This window comes from Anopheles merus, chromosome 3R (genome assembly GCF_017562075.2).
Source record: "Anopheles merus strain MAF chromosome 3R, AmerM5.1, whole genome shotgun sequence".
Classification (NCBI taxonomy): Eukaryota; Metazoa; Arthropoda; class Insecta; order Diptera; family Culicidae; genus Anopheles; species Anopheles merus.
Window position 1 is genome coordinate 31,079,275 of NC_054084.1, and position 23,632 is coordinate 31,102,906.

The 23,632-nt window shown below is 47.0% G+C and overlaps 1 protein-coding gene across 8 annotated transcripts in view; it reads left to right on the forward strand.

The window, feature by feature from the left end:
* Positions 1-5,001: 5,001 nt before the first annotated feature.
* Positions 5,002-23,632, forward strand: part of LOC121597010 — a 37,074-nt gene continuing 18,443 nt past the window's right edge. For 3 of the 8 annotated variants that reach the window (XM_041922455.1, XM_041922457.1, XM_041922458.1), the window contains exons 1-2: positions 15,790-15,866; positions 22,836-23,446. In XM_041922455.1, the coding sequence (XP_041778389.1) occupies positions 15,846-15,866; positions 22,836-23,446 (632 nt within the window). In that variant the 5' untranslated portion in view covers positions 15,790-15,845. The other 5 variants (XM_041922461.1, XM_041922459.1, XM_041922462.1 and 2 more) reach the window with 5 other exon arrangements.

Consider the following 23,632-nt stretch of genomic DNA (forward strand, 5'->3'; position numbering starts at 1 on the left):
AAATCAGTTTATTACTTTTATTATTGTTTTTATTTAGAAGTGAGTCATTGAACAAGCTTACCTTAATATCGTAAAATAGATTAAAATGGTCGTTTAATCTTTAATAAGTCATTTAACATGAATGTCTAAGGGGATAAGTGCTCTTCAGAGCATCCGAAACTACATTTTATTTGAGTTTTCAGCATAAATACATTACCCATCACTTCTCTTCGTGCATGAATGACAATATGTCTCCATATGATTACCGCATATATACACCACCGAGCACCATGCAGCCGAATATTAATTCATCTAAACCGTCATAAAACCCGTCATTTTCCCTTCCACTCCGACCCATCAAGAAGCCGTCGGCAGAGACGGCTGCGAAAAATAAAACCAGCCCAGCATCACGAGCACAAAAGATTCATGCTCTCTTTAATTTCCTCATGAAAAATGACACACTCATCCATAATTCAGTGAACCCTTTTTTTCTACTACTTTTTCGTCAACCCCTGGCGCCTTCCCGCCTTTGCTTTCGCTATCTCCACTTCATCATCGTTGGTCGCCGAGCGTGTTACAAGCGTGTCTTGGCACACTACAATAAAGCATCGTTTTAATTAATATTTTATAAGCCACCAATTAATCATACTTATCCCACAGCAACAACAGCAAAAAAGAACACCACTAACGGTAAAGATGCCGATCGTACCGATGCCGGCTTCTGCCAGTGTCGAAGAGAGTTTTGGAAAATCAATTTCCTTCCGTTTTGGGGCGCGAGACACACAGGCACACTTTTGATGCCGAGACGAGCGATACGGTCCGTAATGCGATACGGCAGCCAGCATAAGGTGCGGGAATGGTTTACATTATTTAACATTAGCTCTCGCAGGGGGGCGGAAGAGGAGGAATGCCCGCCCAGACGACACACGGTGTAAGGAGGAAGCACAACAACAAACGACAACGCCGCCGAAAAAGACCCACAGCAACTCTATTTGACCGAAATGATGGCGCCATGCGCCCTGTTTAGTTTTAACTACCGATCGTAAACTGGCAAGAGCAAGGTAAAAGGCCACGTCCACCACGTGGTGCGCCACGGGCCGATATTTTCTGACAGCATGCATCCCGCCAGATAACCTTAAGCTCATTTCCTACCGCTTGCTTGCTTAGCTTTATCTTGGTAGCTCATAAAATCGGAGCTTACCTGTACTGCGGATGGGGATGTTGCCCCCAGTGCGGCACATTTTAATCCTGCGGGACATTTAAAGCAGCAGCAGCATGCCGTGAAAGACGCAAAATGTGAAAAGCTTCCAGCACGGTAGTTGTGGTAGCCATGGCAACACCTTTGCCAGGTGGAAGGTACGTAATAAATTGAACATTTGTGGGCAACGACGATGGAAGGGCCCATAGAGCAGCAGTGGAGTGGATTTTTTCTCTTTTAAAAGCAAATTGCTCATAATAGAGAAGCACATTTGAATGGGCGAATGGGAGGCAGTACTCTTGTGCGTAGAGAAAAAGATTTCAATCTGCAACTGCAGGATGGAGCAAAACAATAAAAAACCATAATTTCACATGCGAAAACATTACGAATCACATCTACGAGCAAGTGGAACCATTCTTCCAAATGATACGAAACAAGCAGTCTGCTCGCAACGGATGGATACACTCAATTTTTCAATTTTCCATATACTTGCACACTCATTCTTGCGGTGCCAGTGGTGGGGCAAAGTGATATTGTGGACCATCCGCTGGAAGCATACAGCACTTCAGACTCTGCTTTAACCCTGCTGAAACACTTTGACTTGTTAAAAGGCACGTAACAAGCATTCAACAAACTAGCAATGTCATTCCAATTGCATACTTTTAGGCGGTTCATGAGTTTTGCACGTTTTAATAAGCATTTCAACAGATTATTTTGAAAATACGTATTGTTTATCAAACTTGCCAAAAAGGTTCACAAAATTAAATTAACACACACATCAAATTAAAACCTAACAGCCTGCTTTACTATCCGCTAAGCTTCCATTTCCACTCTAAGACGTATCAACCAAAAAAAAAAAAAACTAAAATACAACAACACCACAATAGCGTACATCTCCTGTGGGACGCTTTTTTTCTTTCTTTCTGATTCTTTCTCGCCAAACCGAAAGCCAGCACAACTTTTTGTCGACAAAAGAAGTAAAAAAAGGGCAAGTAACATGTGCCTCCATCAGAGGGCGAGATGGAGAGAGCGAGAAAGAGTAGAAGGAAAAGTTCTTTCCCAAACAGTTGCTGAAAGAAAATTCGTAAGAGCAAAATAAAGTGCTTGATAAAACATTCCCGCCACACCGATCTGCCACCGATCTGGCCGAATTATAATACACAACACTCACACACACTCAAGGTACGTGTCCCTCGGAGTACTGGACAGGGAGAGAAGGGCGAGTATACAATTGACCATAAAAAGAAAGCTCAATGATAGCACTAGAACTTGGATGGCATCAGCAGCACACACACACACACACACACACACACACACACACACACACACACATGGTCGCTCGCGTGTTATGTAAGGCTGTGAATGTACACTTGCCGCAGGGGGACGCATCGGTGAAGTACTGGTCGAGTCAGCCAAAGCGGCCACGCGAGCTTCCCGATTCTCGATTATGCAAGCAGCCAGCCAGCCAGCCAGCCAGCCAGCGAGAAGAGCCACTTCTTGCTTTCGTGGCCGGAAAGTAAAATAAAACAGCGCCCGTTTCCTGTCTCCTTCAAAGCAACAAAACAGCACGTATATCGGTTACACGATCGAGCGAACCAGAATGTGGCAAGAATGGTGCTTTAGGGAGGTTGAACGAAAAGAAAAAAAAACAAGCGACCTCCTGCTACACACGAACGAAGTGCTCCTGCTGACGTCAGCGTCTAAGAACGCTTGCTCCTTGCACCAGGTTGGTAAAGCGGGCGAAGTGCAGGGTAGGGCAGCCCGCCGTGCTGGGTCATCGGTCGGTTAAGTGATCGAATTCCACCGAGAATTTGATTATCGATTGTGTGTGTGTGTGTCGGTGTGCGTATCTGTGATATTTATATCCACCCACTTGCGGCTGTTACTACGGTGCTGGTAACTTGTATGATGAATAGCTGTTTACGGTTTCGTCATTTGATACAATTTAATTTAGAAAAAAAACGTTTCAAAAATCCATCTAATCTACATCCTACTCTTAGAACATTCCACTTGTTCCGGGCGCAATCACAGCTCACGACAGGCCTCTGGGCCAAATCGAAACAACGAAGGGCAATAACCCACTCTTGATCGGCTTAACCCAGGCGTTTGTGTAATTGTGTGCACAACACTGTTGTGTACATGCGCCTGTAAATAATTTACAAATAATTATGCATCCTCATGACAAAGCATGTAGCCGCAAGGGTTCCGTGTGCCCTGTCCGTGAGGTGCAGTGAAATTATGCGCCCAACGAAGCTCACACCGCACACACACACACACACACACACACACACACACACACACACACACACACACACACGCTCCGAATGCTTTTACAAAGGAAGTTTATCTTCCTGAAAGGACTTGGACAAAAAAGCCGACGAGCGAATCAGAGAGATAAAGGGAGTAAGGTAGACATCCCATAATCATTCAATCATACATGCGAAGCCATGCAGGATAATACAACTCATCGCCAACGACCTGTCTGCTTTGATGAAGCAATCAGTGCTGACAGGGCTTGCTTGGATGGGCAGACAAGTTTTTCCAAAGCAACGGCCGCTTCTTACTCGTTGCGGTGCTGCGGTTGAATAACTTTAGGCGCTTAGCTCCCCGAATGTACGCCTAGATGTATACAATCCGCTGTGCAAAAAGGAGCTATATTTTGTTATTTTCACGACGATTAGGCCCGTTTCCACCGGGTAGTGTGTGTGTAAGTGGTGCGGTCGTTTCCATTTTAAAAGAAAAGAAAAACAACCAAACAAAGAAAACGAAACCACACACAGGTGAAAAAGGAAGCTTTTCATAATTTTCCACCCCGTTGTTTTTTGTCTCCCTTTGCTCTCTCCTTCCCCCTACCCTTTCTTTGTTGTCCGGATTGTGCTCCTAATCCACCTATTTCCTAGTCATTACCATTCACAGTTCTCGTTCCACACTCACCACCACTTCCTGCCTTCCTTTCTCTCCTTCTCTTTCTCTCTCTCTCTCACTCTCTCTTTGTCTCTGTAACTCAAACGCTCATTCTCGTGTAGCTGATTATGTTTAAATCGGAAAATCGCATCTTTACGAGTTCCCTGCTCGCGTTCCACCCACTGCAAACAGGTGCATTATTTCGAGTTTCCGCATCTCCTCCCTCCCAACCATACCTATCTCCCCTACAGTTTCTTTCTATTGTATGCTCTCTCGCTCTCTCTCTCTCTCAACCTGTACTCTCTCTGCTAAGCACGAGCGGGAGCTAAAAATTGCGTAAATGTGTGTCATTGTGATAAACCGCCAGCATCAAAAAAGGGGAAAAATCATGTTTTCCCACCATGAACCATGTAGATAAAGTAGCGACTGGCGTGTGCACCGCGTACGCCTACACGCTGCTGAAAATGCTGCCAAGAGAGAGAGAAGAGAGAGAGAGATAGCGAGCGAACGAGATTGGCTCGCTTGAGATGAACTCTCCGCAAACAAAAGAAGGCGATGCGTCGTTTTTTTTTTCTTCTGTGATGTGCATGCAGCACGTTTTGGAGGGGAAAAATGGCACTCCGAAAGATGCCTCTCTGTTGTTATGAGAGCGTGGGCAACGGCATGCTTTCTTCTCTCGCTCTCTCGGCAACATCACCCCAAAAAAAACTCGTGCTCCTTTCATATTCGCTCATACGATAAAGGGATGAAGCTCACCCGAATCCACCGCACGGAGAGGATTCATCTCCGTGCTATAAGCTGGTTCACGAGCGGTTTCGCTCGCTCTCCCTCTCCCAAACACTACCACACTTGATGATGAGTGAGGAAATTGCCGTTTTTCCTCAATTTAGGGTAAAGGAAAATTCGATTCCCATTCAGTCGAAGGGAGAAGCTATTTCGGAGTGCACGTACGTCACAGCACGGTCGCTGCTCACGCGGAAGTGTCCGAAAGGAGTTGACGGTTTTGTGCAGGTGCAGTTCTTTTTGGTGGTGGAGGGGGGGGGGGGTTGAAACTATTTTGCATGTTAGACGTTGAGAAAAGGGCAAACAAAAAATGGTCTCAAAAACGGGCTGCACAGTTTGGTGAACGTCATTTTTACAAGCAAAAAGGGAAAGTGTGAAGAAACTACCATCCGGACTCTGGGTGTGCTGTGTTGTGTGTGGTTGCCGTTTTCGTTGGCTACGGTTTCGAAACGCACATACGCACCTACACCCTGTGAGTAGGGAAGCAGCTCCAGACGGTCGAAAAATAGGACAAACCGGGAGCTACGACGGTACAGATCGGGTGTGCAGCCCGAAAGCAGCCGAGAAACCCAGATTACCCGAGCCCCGGCTGCTTGGAAGAATGAGAGCGAGTGCAGGGGTGTGTGTGTGTGTGAGCGTATGGGTGTATGAGTGTGAGAGAAAGAGAGAAGAATAGAGAGGGAGAGAGAGAGGGATACAAGTGCGTGCAGGGCTAATTGAGCCGGATACTGCACAAAAGGATTAAAGGGACGGCACTTTACGCTAGGCACTTGGCCGTGTTTTTTATTCCCCTCGTCATCATCACCCTCAGTGGCTTCTTTGGGAAGACTACACGCACTCACACACACCAATGGAAATAACTAAGGGCAAAATTGGGCAGATTAGCGATTGCCAACTTGTGCTCGGGCATCGGGAGGCATCGGAAAAGCGATAAAACACCTTCCAGCAACGGAACGCCAGAGAAGGAAAGCGTGTGATGCGGGCGACGACGCTTAAAGCGATGACGAAATAGTCTGTGTGTGGTGCGTGCGTGCGTGTGTAAACAGAACAGAGGTTTCGTGCTACTGCTACGAGGGAAAAACAAAGCATGCCACGAAGTAAGCAAAAAAGCAAACAACTTCCGAGTCAGCAAAAGGGCAGGCAGTAAACAGAAAAGGCAAGCGTCGCGTGGGTTTCCCTATAGCGTGCTCGGTGTGCATGTGTGTGTGTGTCTAGGTATTTATATATATAACCGTGTACGTGTGTGTCTGTGTGTATGTTTCAAATTGAAACAAGCAAGTACACTGTACGCAGGTGTGTGTGTGTGTGTGTGTGTGTGGTGGAAACTTCGTACAACGTCATCAACCTTTAGGGAAGGTTGTTGCGTTTCGTTGTTGTGGGTTTTCCATCTCGTTTTTCCTTTTTTTTAACCCACTGCTACTACTGTCGTCATTACCTACGTCATTACTTGCAGCGCATGGAAGCTTATGAAGCGACAGAAAGTGTGGCATTTGAGTTTGTGAGTGCATAGGAGTGTGTATGTGTGTAAGTGAGTGAAAAACAAAAATCGAGACAAGAGGAAAAAACACGACAAACGCGGCCCTGGTGTCGATTGAAAGTGTTCGCCCAGCTTCTTCTCTGGCCAGAGCAGCTCGCTTTAATCCAGCTCCGCCAACCCACCTTCCTCCCTGCCCAGCACACACACACACACGCGCGCACCTAAACAACAATCGCTCTTTCAAAGGCGGGACGGAAACGATGCCAAGGTAAAAATTTATAGCCACTTGTGTTGCTTTGCCTGATAGCCACGCGAACGAAAAAACCTCCTCCGCAATTGAATTTTATGTCTCCTCCCCGCCGCTCAATCGATGTGTTTTTCTTTTCTTTTTTTTGTTGTTCGTGCTGATTACCCCCAGGGCGTTGGACGGAGCAGTCTTTTGAGAGTATCTTTTTTTTTTTGTTGGTAGCCATCCCTTGCCATTTAATACACCGGAAATAAGCAAAAAAAGAAACCCATTTTCTTATCGCGCGTGTTCGCCGTGTTCACCTTTCTACTTCCGGTTTTTGTCGTCCTTCTTTTTTGTAATTTTATGTATATGTGTGTGTGTGTGTGTGTGTGTTTTGGGTTGTATCATCAACCCTGTTTCTGTTGCTACTCAGCAGCCACGCTTCGCTAATGCGCGAAAAAGCCTGTTGTCGTTTGCACGTGCTTTTGGCGTAACGGTCGCGCGTCGGGACGATAATCTTGATACGCGAGCGTCTTCTACTCCCCCTCCACCCTGCGTTGGAAGGTGTGTGTACAACACTATTTGCATTTTAACGACACGCTGTTGCGCTGTGCTGTTGAAAGCAGGCTCGAATGCCCACTGGAACGGATGGCTTGTTGCCCACGCTGCCGTAAGATTGCAGCTATTCAGGCGTATAACAGAGTGGATCTTTCCAGAAGGTAGTTCCATGAGTAGTAGGCGATGATTGTCTCTTCTATCCTGTTAGAAATTTAATAGTGCTTTTTACCCATTTTTGTATTTCATTAAATGAGATTTCAGTAGGAAATGGTTTAACATATTTAATCACAAAATTAGCTCACATGCAACTACACGCATTGGTGTACTAACCAACCACTCAGCACGAACAATACCAATGTTGTGCCTAAGTGAGAAGTTCATCCATCATCCAAGAGACAACCTCATAGTTGTCTCTCCACAGACACAGTCGAAATTGGCTTTGGAGCTTCAATTATTGTTATTCCCTTACCATCCGTGGAGCGTGGCGGTTCGGATTTTCCGGGAGCAGACAATCCATCCAACACCAGTCACCGGGATCAACGCGCAAGATCGCACCTTCTCCTTCGCCAGCCCTGTCTGCCCTTCCGGGTGATTAGCTTTCAATGAACGACGAGCAAGACTTGCTTTCTTCAATGCCATCCGCTTTTCGAACGCGTTGCAGAAGCGCGCGCACAACCTCACTTCCCGGAAGGACCCGAAAAGCCTCCGGGCAATCTTTGCCATCTTTTCCAGTGCAATCAATCGCTAAATCACGACCTACATCACCGGTTGCTAGGAAACACCGCTGCTCGGGAGCAATATCGTCACCAACCGTAGAGTGCCGGAAGGTAGAGTCCGCCGTGACACGTGACACATTTGGCAGGGATTCGTATTCGTATTAGAAATTAAATGTCACTTGCGTTTTCAACATTGCTCCGAAGCGCTGGGCGAAACGACGATGATGCGTTCGTATTTAGGTCAACGTCAACCGGGGGAGGGCCGAGGATGATCATTTAGAAACTCATCAAATAAAAATGAAGGAAAAAATCCCTCACACTATCTGTCTGCCTCTCTCTCTCTCTCTCTCTCTCTCTCTCTCTCTCTCTCTCTTTCTTTTTCTCACTTCTGGCAAAATGGATTCTGCCTTGCTTTGGTAAAGAAACAAAATGGTAAAGAACGAACACACAAAAAGATACGAATACAATACAATACATGGATGGTGGAGAGTGGAAATTTCATCAACACCACCACCACCACCACTGCTACGAAATGCTCTGCCAGCGGCCAACGGCAAACGGCGTGCTCAAAACTAGGACTGTGCATTGATTTTTAATTTGCATCTCATTCGAAAGCTGCGAGCGGACGTACGAGCAATGGTTTGCTTTTTGTGTTTCTTTTCGAAGCTTATTTTCCGCTTTTTTCCGGAAGGGTGGGAACTTCCCCAAATGGTAGACAATTGCTGGGGAGCGTTTCTGTGTTGTTGACACGTTTATTTCAATCGCTTCCCGACAAATAAACGAATCATCGCCATCAACCCCAAAACCATCCCATCCTAAACCCGCGCCACAGAGAGAAAGAGAGCAACAGAGCAGAAGAGCGGCCAGATTGTGTGGGCATAATCTAATAATTTCCTCCCACCTTGCCCTTTTTCCGCCGCCACAACTTTTGCGCCGTGTTGAAAGCAGTAGCAGGGAAACTTTAAATCGCTGCAACGCTAAACTCTTCGACTCGGTGTTTAGGATGTTGGGGGTTAGGGGGAGGGGGGCTGAAAATTTCATCCAAATTATAATCCATTTACACACGACTTCATTAGCGGCGGCAGCAACTTTTCTGCCGTTTTTTTTTGGGATCTGAGAATTATTGACCGTTTGCTTTTGGGTGGAGAGGCGAACGATCTCAAAACTCAAAACAAACATACAAACATTTTCCTTTAGAGCTGATGCGTGAAATAAATCTCGCTGGGCAGCTTGTCGCTCTTCGCTTTTTTTTATAATCTTTTCCACCGTTGGCAGCCCGTTCTTGCACCAAAAGGGACAACGTTTGACTAAAAATCAACCCTTTTCGGTATTACTTATTATTCCTCCTCGCGTTTGAATCCGCGACTCTGCATGGGCTGCATGGGTCGATGGAAAATGTTGGTTAAACTTTACTTATCATTTTTCTACGCTTCCATTTTGCGATTTGTCCCTTTTCTTTGCGCTCAGTGCGTGCGTTCGATGGATTCTTTTTTTTTTGTGGTGTGCTTAAAACACGATAGAGAATGCAGAAAGAAGGCAATATACAAAAATCAACATAAAAAAAGAATAAACACACGCACTGCCTGCTCTCGAGATGCGCCTTAATTACTACCGAATCGATCGGCATCCAAAGGGAGACAGAGAGAGAGAGATAGAGGAGCAGCTCCGAACGGTGTGCTGTGCGGTCACCGGAAGCATGACCTTTCCCTCGGTGGCAGTGGGTGCTTGGGTTTCGAGGTCACAGTGGAGGTTAATTATTTCCAATGTTTTGATAAACCCTTTTTCGGGTTGGGCCGGTTTTGCACCGACCGGCTACCCTTCCCCCGACTGCTTAGGGCGGCCCGGGGTTTGATTCGAATGTTATGATTGAATGGCCACGGGTGATCAGCGGTAACAAGCTTATGATCTTTCGTGCGTTTGCCTCGGTTGAATTTGTTTTATTCATTAGCTGTTGTTCACCGAATCGTAGAGTGGACTTATCGTGCCCTGAAGAGGGATTTATATTTATATACAATGTATTCATTGTGTGTGTGTATGTGTTATGAATATGTTGAGGATATTGTAACATTGTTTAAATTCACCCCATCAACAAACTTATCGCTTTCGATCAGCTCAATCGTATGAGCAAAACAAATAAATGTTTAATAAATTCGTTTTGCTACACGCATTGCATGACTTGCATGACGCAAATGCGCCTGAAAGTATGCAATCAATCGTTGACGATACAAGCAACGCTTACATCTTTACGCTCATTGCACATCGCCGCTTACTTTGATGGACTACTTGACGTGTATAGTGCACCCAAAACATTTCGCTTAACTAGCTCCACCAGCTCAGCTCAATGGCAATGACGCATGCAATCCGCCATTGCCCCATTTTCCCCAACACTTCATTTCCAACCAGCCCAGCTCAAGACACGGCGCAGTAAAGCGAAGCGAAATGATTTCGCGTAAAAATAACCATCACAACCACGTTACTGCTGCTGCTGCTGCTGCTGATTCCAATCGAAACCGACATTAGCGCAAAAGTGTTATTCCACCCATTGGTCCATTGCATTATTAACCGATTCGATTCGATGGTGTAATGATTGATTGGTTCTTGCCTTTGTAGCTCGCCGTGCTCATGCATATTGGATGACATTGTTCGACCGTTTCTGCACGCGGGACGCACAAAACACTGCAGACAGTTTCCACGATGAACTTCGGCCCGCCCGCCGGCCCGGCCAAGCATTCGGTCAATAATTTATGCTACTGTGTGTGTGTACCCATCGCACCATCGCGTTGCTTGCCTTGTGTGCGGCTTCCTTGTGGCCTTCCGGGAGAGCGGGCTTGTTGTTTTTTTTTTTTGTTCCACCGATAGTTCTGGATAAAAATAACACAGTTTCATTCAAGTCGATAATGATAAGTAGAATCGAAACGCCGTTACTGGAGGGGGGAGAACGACGGAATGGGCGATGGGACTAAGGCACCAACACGCTTACAAGCTGGCTTGGCACACACAACAACAGCTCCAACGGTACGGCACTACGAAGCACACAAGAACCGACATGCGAACGGATGCCCTCGCGATCCTCGCTGGACGGTCCGGCGACAAAATGCGAGCGCATAAAAAGCCAACCTTTATTGTTCGATACATTTATTCAACAGCCGGCCAGCTAACTAGCCGTCGCCCACTATTTCTAGCGGGCGGTGCACACATAAACTCGGAACATAAGGCGACCGACCGACCCCCGAGCGGATTGAATGACGGGCTCGCCATATAAATTTAGATTTGAGCCGGAAGGAAACCAAGGACAGCAAGGCGCTACGGGAAAAAAGGAAACGGCACCGAAGCGATTCGCCGACAGTTTGTCTCTTCTTCTTCGTTTAGCTCCCTTTATCAGTTTAATCGAGTGTTCACTTTGTTTTGCTTTTATTATCTTCATCGTGGCCTTTACAACCGCTCAGCAAGAAAAGAAAAAACGGCGTCAGCCAAATTCAAGTCTCAAACTGAAGGGACAACCGATGGGACAAAAGTTATGGCGCACAAGCGCGCGACCGGTTGTTGCAGCAATTTGGTCCTTCGAACCGGATCCGAATGTGCTGGAGGGAGGTGACAGTTGTAGCGTCACCATTGAGACGCCACTGTGACGCCACCTTGACGCTTCCGCACGTTGTTTACCATTGTGAATGTGTGTCTGTGTCTGTTAGTATCTTCCAGTAGGCTCTGCAAATGTGCGTTGCTACTGTCATTCTCGATAAGGTAGCTTTATTGCCTGTTCGCGGGCATGCTGTGCGCGTACGCATCCTACGACATCCCGCCCGCCCAGCTGACAAGCTTGTTAGCGCTCGACAAACAAGTTGTTAACAGCATAGTTTTAGCAGCCAGTATGAATGCGAGGCAAAGCAATTTGTGCTGTACAGATTGCATACTTAGCTGCCTTTATTAACACACAATCACGCACCGGACTGTGGAAAATGTTGCTTCCCAACCCTCTATACATACCTTGTTTAACCTGTCAACGTGGGAAAGGCCTACGAGGGACAACCATACACTGTTGATATTTATTCAACTGCTTTGTGTGTTTGTTTGTCCATTTGTACGAAAGAATGGACATAGAAAATTGGATTCCAAAACAGCAGTTGTTGACCCAATTTACGTCTTCTGTCCACTTTGCATTTCTGTCCTCTAGCTCTCTCTCTCTCTCTCTTTTTCTATTTGTTTCCGTGCGCAATATCGTACCATCAAATTGGTCATCGATCGTGCAGTTGCTGTATGGCACCGAAGTTCACTGAACCACGGTGCTGCAGCGACAGGGTTCGAATGAAATATAAATCTTCTAAATTGCATCCTCGCAGCAAATGGTTGCAGGTCCTGCTGAACGGTCACGGAGCGCCTGCTTCTGCTGCTGTTGCTTTACGGTACGATGGATGTACGGTCTCCGTTTGCCTTATGTCAGTGATACAGATACAGTGGGTATGAGCCAGACAGCAATTCCATAAATCGTTCATATCGCACCACCAATCCCCATTGAATTATACGCATCCCGGCAAAGGCAGTGTGTGTGAGTGTTGCGCTTCACATGCGGCGGTTCTAATTAACGAACGGTCTCATTTTATTTAACGTTTAATGATACAATTGCTGCGGCACCGGGCCCCACACAATAACCGGAAACGGCCCAAACCTGTCACAATAGGCCTTCAGATGTGCAGCGTTCCGTATCGGCTGTAGTTCCAGTTTTCCCGATAGAAGTTACATCAAACAAAGCAGTACCACTGCACGTAAGCCGACCATCCGCTAGTTTGCTATTGAATTTCACAATTTAATTTCCAATCAAATCCTCTCCGTCCTCTATCACACGGCCCGGCTGCATAACCGAAGCCGTACAATTACATTTACAATGGTCGCTTGATGGTCGCACACCTTCCCTGCCTGTCCGCGAAATCACGTTCATGTTTGTTACGAAAAATTGCCAATCCACGGTCCACATCGCGTTCGTTCTGCCTGTCTTTTACCCCACCCTCCGTTGACTTTTCGTCTTTCATCGGCTCCCAGTTCGTTCGCTTCAGTTCGTTCCAATTACAATGACAGAGATTTTCACACTCAACCACCAACCGCCCAGATGTCCAACCGGCCCCAGCGAAGCCAATCCCATTAAGTGAGAACACTCACTCTCTCGCTCGCTCTCTCTCTCTGTTCATCGCTTCGTCTCCATCACATTTTAAGCCGTATAAATCCGTTAATGCCCCACGACCATGGCGCGTGAGGGCTCCACGTTCGGTTTGCCCGGTTTGGCTCTAAAATCCTCCACCCCACGCTCTCTCAGTTCCTTCCCACGCACGCCAGGTTCGTCTTCTGGCGAGAGTCTCTTACGTAAGCGCAAGTAAGCGAGGCGAGCCGTACCACGCATTGAAAAATCTTCCCAAGCTCCACGACCTGCGAGTTGGGGATTGGGATTGGATGAAGGAGACTGACCACGGTGCAAATGGTACGCGAGCATGGTAGGTCACTCAAGCGAGCTGACGAGGCGAGGGTGCTGAATGCTGTGCCAACTGTCCCGTTCCCGTTTCGCACGCCCGCCACTGAATTGCGTCCTAAGCGCGTGCGAAAGCTTTTGTTTCGAGCCATCCCTGTGCCGGTGCTTAAAACCGGTGCTAGCCGGTCGCTAGTAAGACAGTATTACCACCTGACCGGGCATTATCTAATCAAAACCATCCACCACCGCCACCCAGTTTCTTCTGCCCAAAAACAACGGGCTACGGTTTGCGATTCGTGTGACAGTTTCAATCATTTTGTCAGCGCACGTAAATCTTGGGTTAACCGAGACGGAAATCCCTGGTGAAAACTAAAAGAGGGGTAAAAGCACATGAAAAATGCAGGGTTTTTAGGTGTAAAAGAACGTTAACGTTTGGGAAAATTCGAATTAAATTGAATCAAACATAGAGTAAAAATAACAATAACAATGAATTCCATATGAGTTATATACACGCTTTTTAAAATCTCTTTGCAATCATGAATGACACTTCGCTCAAATATTCCATCCAAAGCTGAAGGCTTCAACTCTGCTAAACCCTGCTAAACGCGTGCAGCTGACAGTTGTCGTGTAGTACGATTCCTTTTCCAACGGTAAAGGGACCACCGTGGCACGATGCTTATCAGATTGAACCAGATCCTCCATATTGAACCAGAAACACACGATGGCAACCCTTCTAAAAGGTGCCACCACCATCACCAAACCAAAAACGAGCCCCTTTTCCCATGGAGACGCCTGGTCACGCGTATGATGCGCTTGCTGGCTGCGTACTGATCCTTCGGGCACCGTGTCAAGGGTCATCCATCGGATCACGTCCGAGCAGAGTGCTTTTTGAGTGAAGGGAGGGCGTGAGTTCGTACATTGTCCCTGAGTACTGTAGTGTATAATTAAAGATAGATGAAGTGTATGTCAACAGCGCGGTGTCAGCTGATAATGAAAGCATCTGTAAATATCGCTATCGCATAGCGAACAGTGCGATTGAGCTCGTGGCAGGGGGGGGGGGGGAGAAATATAAAAACACGTCAACATTCATATCGAAACATGACTTTACTATTTACTACGCACGACTCACACAGTCCATTCTGCTTCTCTTGCTTCGTTTCAGGTCAACGTGACTTTGCGCTTGAAGGGAAATGAAAGTTGATTTACACCACAACAATAGCTACAGCTCATCGCCGCATTTTTGGGTTGTAAGTATCCAGCAACGGACAAATTCTTGCCGGCCAACCTCACATACCACAGTGCATACTCACACGCACACACACACACACCACACAGTCATTAATATACTCCACCATGCAGCACAAACACCTTTTCCTGGTTCACCATTCACGCAGCCAAACCTCATTTTGCTCCGGTGATAACTTTTCTCCCGCATTTGCCGGCAACTTTTTCGCTCCATCTGACCCTTTTTTCTTGGTCAAGTTTTGCTGCAAACCTTTCTACCGTGCAGACCTAAAAAACGTCACCATTCTTTTTAGCCTCCCGTGCGTGTGTCACTGTGTCACAAAAGGAAGCAGAATTTATTACCACCCGGCAGATCAAACGTTCACCAGGGGGCACCGGAGCTCGAACTTACTTTCACCTTCATCATCGTGCCTTTCCTTCATTTCGGAGTCCCGGCTTTCGGTTGCGCAAATTAAGTGCAAAGTTAATGAGCTCCACGTGGCATTACGAGGAAGTAGTTTTGGGGTTTTTTTGGGGTACAGGCGAGAAATGGTGCTCTTTGGTGAATGATACCGCTACCTTTAACCTTACTGACGCAGAACCAGAAAAGGCACACACACACATACACGGTCGAGCTGGTTTGCTTTGAAGTTTTAAGGTTCAACTCAGTCACCCTCCTTTAAGGGACTTTTTGAAACACATAATTTCCTCACTACTCAGTTCGGGAGATTGAATTATTGCTGACAGGTAATAAACGGACTGATGCATGATGGATGTTTGAAGCATTCATCACAGCATTGTTCAATGTTAGACAAGAAAATATCCCCCATCCCACAGCTGCTCAAGGCATTAGTGTACGGCAACTGTGTAATCCAACTGATACGTTTTGCTGTGCGGATTGCGTGCTGTTAGGCACTTTGCAGCCCAAATCATAGGAAAAGCCCCTGTAAAGTATGCAACCCAAACCAACACCCTGGCTCAAAGTCATGCAAAACGCTCGTCAAGTGTGGCAAATGATTTTGTAACTCGTCTATCCATCGAATGTAAGCTCCCAGCTTGCATAGATGTTTTTCAGAGCGTAAAACGGTGATTACGATGTTATGCCCCATATGCCCCTCACACGCTACAGTATCACATTCGATGGCCTATAAATGAGTTGGCTCATTATTTTTCGTTCATTTTGCTCTTCCACGCTGATAAAGTCTCTCGTTCACTCTCATTCTCTTTCTAACTCTCCCTCTTTCTCTCTCTCTTTCACTTTCCCAGGGTGCACTCTGGTGTACGGTCGGTGTCATCATATTCGGCGCTGTGGCTGTGATTTCATGTTGGATAAAACGATGCAGGTAAATATGGCTACGGCACTGGGGGATGGTAATGCAGAAGATAAAAAAAAAACTGGAACACAACGGTGGTGGAAATCATTGAACAAGAAAATGCTGCTTGCTGAACAAGCACCAGCAACACACAGGCAACTCTGCTCTCTCTCTCTCTCTCTCAATGATTCCGCCACCATGTGCTGTACCATCCTGGCACGGGTGGGATCCCCAAATGGGAACGTTTCGTTCAGCGCGCAACGAACGCAACAAGAATAGCAACAAAAAACAAACTCCCAGAACGGTACAAATATTGGGACGCAGTGAATATGTACGCGTGCATGTGTGTGTTTACCAATGTGTGCTCCCACAAGCGAGTGCAATGTAATGAAATGCAGTGAAAGGTGAATTGTGCAAAAATATGCCACATAAACAGTGTGTCAACAGTCAACGAAGGGCTGGGATTCGGTTCTGTACGTGCTCGAGCGATTGCGTTCGTTTCTCGTTCCTCTTGTTTGCTCATATCCTTCTCCGTTTGGTCTCAACACGGCACGACGACAGGCAGCATAAAATGTTGCAACACTGGCATGTTTCACCTAGGTAGCAACAGCAGCAGCAGCAGCAGCAGCACAGACCGTCTGGCAGGTGCTGTAAAATGTAACAATCGATTCTGCTCTTGGCAAGGCGACGGAGAGTGTAGTGGTGGCATTCAATCCATCCGGCATCGAGGGAATGGAAAAAAGAGGAACAAAACGAACCTGTTACAACAAATCAAACACAGTCTACATGTAAAACAAAACAGTGGTGCACACTCACACAAACACACACACACACACACACACACACTGACGAAAGGGTAAGGGATTACGTGAGAACTTCAAATCAACTATTTCTGACAGTGCTTCGGGGCAGCAGCAGTAGCAGGCAGTTCGCTTATCGAATCAAAGCCCTACTGCACCCTACTGTGGCAGGGAGTGGGTGAAGAGAGGGGCCTTTGAAATCCAATTCAAATCACATTTTACAGGGCCGTAGCTCTGCGTTGTTGCGAATACGTAAAATGAAATTTACATCTCGATTCAAGCCCGACAATGTCCATGTATCCGTTGCGCCCTTCCGGTCCGCTCGCTTTGCATTGTGTTCGGCTTTTGTTAACTTTTTTTTCGTTTTTTGAGGGACTACCAACGCGCATCGCTTGATGCTAGAGAGCGTGCTCGAATCGGCTCGACCGTAAAGTGTATTAAAATTGGGAAACTATGAAAGGGAGGAACAGCGAACAACCCGAAGAGGGTGTTGATGGACAATGAAAAAGGGAGAGATACTGTAGCAAAGTGGCAAAGGAAAGGAGACGATACAAATTAGCATTTATTTGGAGTGCAACTACAATGAGTGTCAGCGCTGAAGTTGCTTCAGCATCGTCAACAGAGCTTGTCTCTACGTCAACTTACTGCGCTAGTTGCTCAGGAAGTACTGTACAATAGTTTGCTTGATGGAAATGGCAAAGTAAAGCGATAAACAAGGTTTTCTTTTTTCGATTATCCATGCCTGCAAAACACGTTGCCTCCAACCTCAAACACTTTCAATCACAATCATTTTGCATTTGCATACCTTCTTTTTAATCCATCCCATCCATTCCGGTAATGAATTCACAGCATTCCAAACACATCCGGTTACAGGAAGGCTTCAATCCATATAGTTACATATGCTGTGGCAAAGGTACACGAAAACAAGCCTTACCCAGAAGGCCTTAAGGTGATGGCTTATCGGCAGGCCGAATACACAAGCAAGCGGAATGATTGATTATTTTCTAACCCCATGGAAATTGATTTTAGATTATCTGTCCTAGAATATCACCCGGAAGCATCCAACCTTACCGCCTCACAGTAACTACTGTTTTGTTCTAGTCGTATCTCTTCTGCCATGCAAATACAAAAACTAGTCGAGTGGATGTGGTCAACCTCTTTCTAACCCCATCGGAAAAACAAACCCAATCACACAAGAGTGTCCCCTCGTTTGCGTTTTGTATCATTTAGTGAATCGATTTGTCTGTTTGTTTGTGCCCATTCACCCCACGAGAGGCAGGTTTTGGTGTTTTCTTTTTTGGGAAATGACAATTTTGCCTCGTAACGACTTTTTAATGATGGTTTTACACTTCGTCCCGTTCGAATGGGTTCTTTTAAGGATGCTTTTTTTGGCTGCGGAAGGATAAGTATCACAATGGGGAGAGGGAATTCTCTAGAGCAAAACACGAAAACCCTGATCCTGATGAATTGATGGATTTAAATAATGATTTTCTTTTCTTTGTCAAGATACAATACGTTACAATCTGCTCGAATTTGCGAGTTTAGAGTCAATCTAATTCGTATCACTCGTTCAAACAACCACTAAACTTCCGTTTGTACGTGCTTTCAACACCGATTGCATACTGTGCAGGCGAATCATCCCTAAGCGCCCGCAGCTATGCAATTTTCATAGCAATCGTAAGGCGAAAAGGGAGAAATTCAACCCGAACTTCCGATTGCAAAACTTAAACCACCACAAAGTTCATCCAACTTATATATGCTCGCACGTGCCCAGCCAAAGCATTTCCCCTACCCCGAACTGTGAAGCTCGTTTGACCTACATACAATTCCCGTTCGGAATGGCACCATTTTGGCTTGTTTTTTTTTTTAGCATCACACTTGCTGATCTAGATAGACCGATGCAGCTGAGTGAGTTTGAAATTCGCAAACCAAAATCACACCACCCAACGCCTCGAGCGCCTTGCATACACATCCCCACACACAATACTCTACACCTCGAGCGTACACATGATTTATTATTCATGCGCACCCAGTTTTCGTTCGTGCCGCACGATACCCTGGCAAACGACTGTACCATGGCTGGAGTGTTTTGTCGAAAACCACCGCCGCACACACCGCATTTGGAAAACACTGGCACTGGAAGATGTTTTATTTTTACCATTTCCCGGGTAAGCTTTCCAAATCGAGCAAGGATTATGCTGCCATTTTCCCCGCAGCAACAGCAGCACAATGTTTATCTTCATGCATGAGCGAGCCCGGCTGCACAATTGCAAAGTTTTAAGTGGCTTCTTGAGCTACCCGCCACTGACCTAGGCGTGCTTGAAGGCGACAAGGAAACACGGACACGAACCTTACCGAGAGCCGCCGAGTGATCTATTTTACTTTCCTTTGTGTGTTTGCGTTTGCCGCGCTCGCTCCGCCCCGCGGGGGTAATGCACAGCGGGACCCTTTTCGCTTTTCGGAATGAAACCGTTCATCCTACGTATTCAACGGCGCAAAAGAATGGAGAAAGGTCAAAGGGCTAACGAGCATTTGCTCGATCGTAATTTCTTGCTGCCGTGGGCAAAGCACAGACCGCAACTTTGGCCGCCTCGTCGCTTACATTAGAAGCGGCCCACAAGCCGACCCCGGCTTTACAGCCCACTGCGTTTATCTCGGCGTGTAGTGTACCCGGAGGCGCAGTGGGTTGAGAAAATTATAATTCCATCCCCACCCCAACCCGTCCATCCCGAGCACCGAAACGCCCATCCAAATCTAGGTTGATAACTTCATACACCCGCCCGAAGGTTCGCTTTTGTTTTGAAATTTTAATTTTGACATTTCGCGTCCATTTTTGTTGCTGGTACCAAAGGCAGTGCCGGCATCGGCACTCCTCCCTACCAAAATGTGTGTGGGACGCCACAACTGGTGAAATATGTTTCACAGCGCAAGATGAAACCAGCGCACACTGGTGCTGCGTGGAAAGGCGGCCGTTAAAAGGCCTGTTACGCTGACCGTGTTGCATACATTCAGGCGCTACGAAGCAGCGAGCTTGAAAACGCCTTAGAAGCATTTCAAAACGCACTTCACTTTGGCGACACACACTTCGGACACGATACGGAGAAAGCGTGTCAACGTGTCTGAGACGTGTGCTAAATCTCAATGGAAGTTGGTGAAATGAAATTTTAAAAATTCATAACCTAAACCCTTCCAGCAAGCACACACACCCAGCCAGAACCGGTGGGAGCTTGTTGGACGGGGGAAAAGTCCAATCCATCCGTCTGCCGGTCGGCCGTGTGCTTCATCAAAGTGTCATTTAGTGCTGGTCATCTAGCAGGCGTTGCTTGTGGGTGACATGTTTGTGTCCACTCACCGCCTCTCTTCCCATTCCGCCCCGCCTTCCCTTTCATAGTGTCGTTTGAAAGAGAAATGTCAACCGAGGACGCATCGGCACCGTCTTGGAGTAATGAGACAGTCTTTGTCAGTGACGTTCGCACCAACACCGCCCAACACACGGAGCTGATACCCGAGGCGGGTACACGCTGTATCATATACGGTTCTGTCGTTCAGCTTCTTTTCACCTCTCCAAGGTGCCATTTCTCACCCAGGCACGCGCTTCCCCTCACAAACGTATGGCTTCGTATGGTTTGCTGTCAGCAAGCAGCAACATTCAAAGAAAAACCACCGCTTTCATCGTTTCATGGCCAAAAAAAAAACAGTCAAAGCAAAACCCGTGCGGCGAAACGCTGTACCCCGCTCACTTCAAAGGTAAATGAAAACCTGCCCACGGCGTACGCACTTGCATACTTGCAGGCGCTGCCAAATGTCAAAGGTCATATCGGGCAGGAGCGAAATTTTGAGCGAAATCGTACACAGAGCGCCACGTCCCTCCCCCCGCACTTAATGCTTACCGCAGCGAGCAGAGGTGTTCAATCATGCTTTTCATAAATGTTTGTTTCACTTCGCTCAGAAGAGAAAGAAAAATTAAAAGAAATGAAAAAGCTCCTCTATTTATCTTGCCATTCTGGCGAGGGCCTGTGATTCGGGCGTACCATTTCCCAGGAATCGAACGATACTTCCAACGAATACATGATTAATTAACCTGGCGGCCTCTGATCGGCAATGAAGTCATCCAAACGAATGCTAACCCAATCCCAATAATGGCCAAAAAGACACATGAAACCTAACCATCACCACCACCGCTACGCAAACACACACACACACAGCCATGCGAAGGCGTGGAGGCGAGTAAATGGCAAAGGCAACAATCCGCCTCGAAGCGAAATAAGTTTCCTTTTTTTGCCACCGCCAACGCACGAAAACCCGGTTCGGTCGGTGTGTATTGCCCCAGCACGCTCACTCGTTACTCGTAAAGCCAACCCACCTACACACACACACACACACACACAGCTTGTAATACTGCCCGTAACTAAACGGCCCCAGTCGAGCTAGCGCATTTTGCGAGCTTGTTGGCTTCACCGACCGGAGCCCAGCGTTCATATCCGTTCCGTCCGTCCGTCGACGCTGACAGGCTGTACTTTCGTGTGTATGGTTGACGCTCGCTGCAGCACTGCGTTGTAACGTGTACCTGCGATGGGTTGTGTGAGGAAAGTGCTGTGCGTGTAGTGTGCCTGGGTACGAACAACGTCACGTCGCGGATGTAAATGCATCCGTGGGTCTGGCCTTCCGGGAGCGCACAAGTGCTGCTGCCGATGAAGTTGCGCCTGATGGGGCAAGGTTTACGCCTATTTGAGCACCCCCAAAATGTCGATAAACGGCTTGTGAACGGCGGTGTGAACGTTCCAGCTGCCGCCAACTCTTCCGTTGCGAATTAGTGGTGCCACCCAGTAGTGCGTTAGCGGTTACAGTTTGTTTGTGGAGCGTTCGTTTGCAGCGTCAAACTGTGGAGATTTCAGCCGAAAAGTGAAAATAAAGCGGCTTCCGACACGCGGATGGTGGTGATGCATGGTAAATTGTTTGTGTTTCGCGAGTGCAATTTCTACCCCGCCCGATATTACCTTTTTTCCGTTAAAATTTGTTACTAAAGCTGACACAGTGGAGTAAGAAAGTGGAGAGTTGGCTGACAGGTGCCTTACCTTGTAGACAAGGACGTACGTTAGTAGTGGAGATTTTTGGGGGCCAAAGAATTTAGGAGAATGATGTATTAACCTTTCTTTTTGTACACAAAGTTATAGAGTAAGTTATTTTAATATTCTAAAAGCTCTAAATTTAATGGATATTTTCCATTCATGATTCTCAAAAAGAGCTTCAATCTTGAAGTAATGCTTTTAAAGTAAAAACTTTGAAGTGATAACATGACTCGTACTTAGTACTCATTTTAAACAAATTTCTTCAACAGATCAATATTTAAACTAGATAAGTATATCAGGGTAATGTCTTCTAAAGTATCCAAACTTTACATTTTTATAAACAACCTTCTTCCCAAACTTCGTAAGAACTTCGTCGACTTCTTTAAGCTAATTCGTTTAACAAAACATCCACCCCCTCTAACCTTAATACAAAAACTCACAAACCACTTCGGTGTCCTTAATTGTTTGATTCTTAAAGCGTCGCCACGTGACGGCCGGCACACTGTGCCGCCCGGCAAACGGCTGCAGCTGTGGGCCTGTAGGACTTAATGCGCTTACCTGCTGCACGCTGCTCTAGAGCAGACAAAACGCGAGCCAACACGCAAACAGTCGCCACTGTTGCAGCCAGTGACCCTCGTGGCCAAACCAAAGCACTACACGTGCATTGTACAGGTGGCCACTACGGGGCTAACTTTGCAAAGCTGGTCAATGAGCCTGCCGTATGCTGGCGCATATGCATGGCCAGTTGATTCCGGGACACGATTTGTACCCCTAAAACTGGAGTGAGCATAAAGAAACTGATCAATTGCACGTTTTCTTAGTCCCGGTGAACACGTGCGTAACAAATGCTGCACACTTTTCTGTTCACCAACCCAAAAAAAGAAAGCAAAAACTCTTACCAACTCCCTCTTCTGTGAGTCTTCGCTCTATCTCTCTCTGTCACAACTGTCTCACGAATTGCACCGAAAACTTCTCCTATTACTTTCATTGGGGCTTTTCGCATTAGCAACACGTGGAGCACGACCAGTGTGCTTCATTCGGGGAAATCAATTTTAGCAAACGGTTCCTCCTTAAATTGTCTCCACGTCCCAATTTGCGGTACCACTTTAAACACTGACCCTGCCTCCTAGGATACAACGAACAAACAGCCCCCGTCAGCGGCTAGAGCACAGCAGCAACAGCAGCATCACAAACTTCATCCCGAGAAGCAGCAGAAAAAACTGCGCACGCCGGACACGTCATCCACCTTTCTTCCATCGCAGCAACAACCGATCACGGTACAAAGGGAACAACTGGTACTGCCAACGGCACAGCCGTTGCCACAGCAACAGCAACAACAGCAACCATCGAAACCGCTCCAGCTGCACCTGCAGCCGGAGCAGCAGGAACCACTATCGGCGATACAGGAAAAATCAACCGAACACGTCCACATCTGTCCCGCGCCAGCGCCGGCAGCACCGGGCAGGGTCGAAACGCCGGGCCCGAAAACCGGACCCAAAGACCGGGACCAACCGGCCGTCGGGCCGCCGGTGTCCTTTTCCTTCTACAAGACAATCAATACGGTGATCAAGAGCAGCCGCAAGATCATAGTGCGCGTTTGCGAGGTGACCAATGTGAAGACCAAGCTCAAGATGTTCAACCTCTACTCGACGATGAACAAGCGCAACGGCGCGGACGATAAGGAGGCGAAGGAGGTCGAAACGACCGGTCACGATCGGTTCTGTCAGGAGCGGCCCTCGAGGTAAGTTTTCAACCCGGTGGGCCCGGTAGTCGTGGTGGTGGTGGTGATGGTGGTGGTGAAAGGTCAGATGAGTTGCTCCCGGTGGAGGGGAGTGCAGCGAGTCGGTAACAGTGAGTTTAAGAGTGGAAGGAAAGGTACGACGGAGTACACGGTTAAACGAAAATGGACAGTTTGACAGTTTTAACC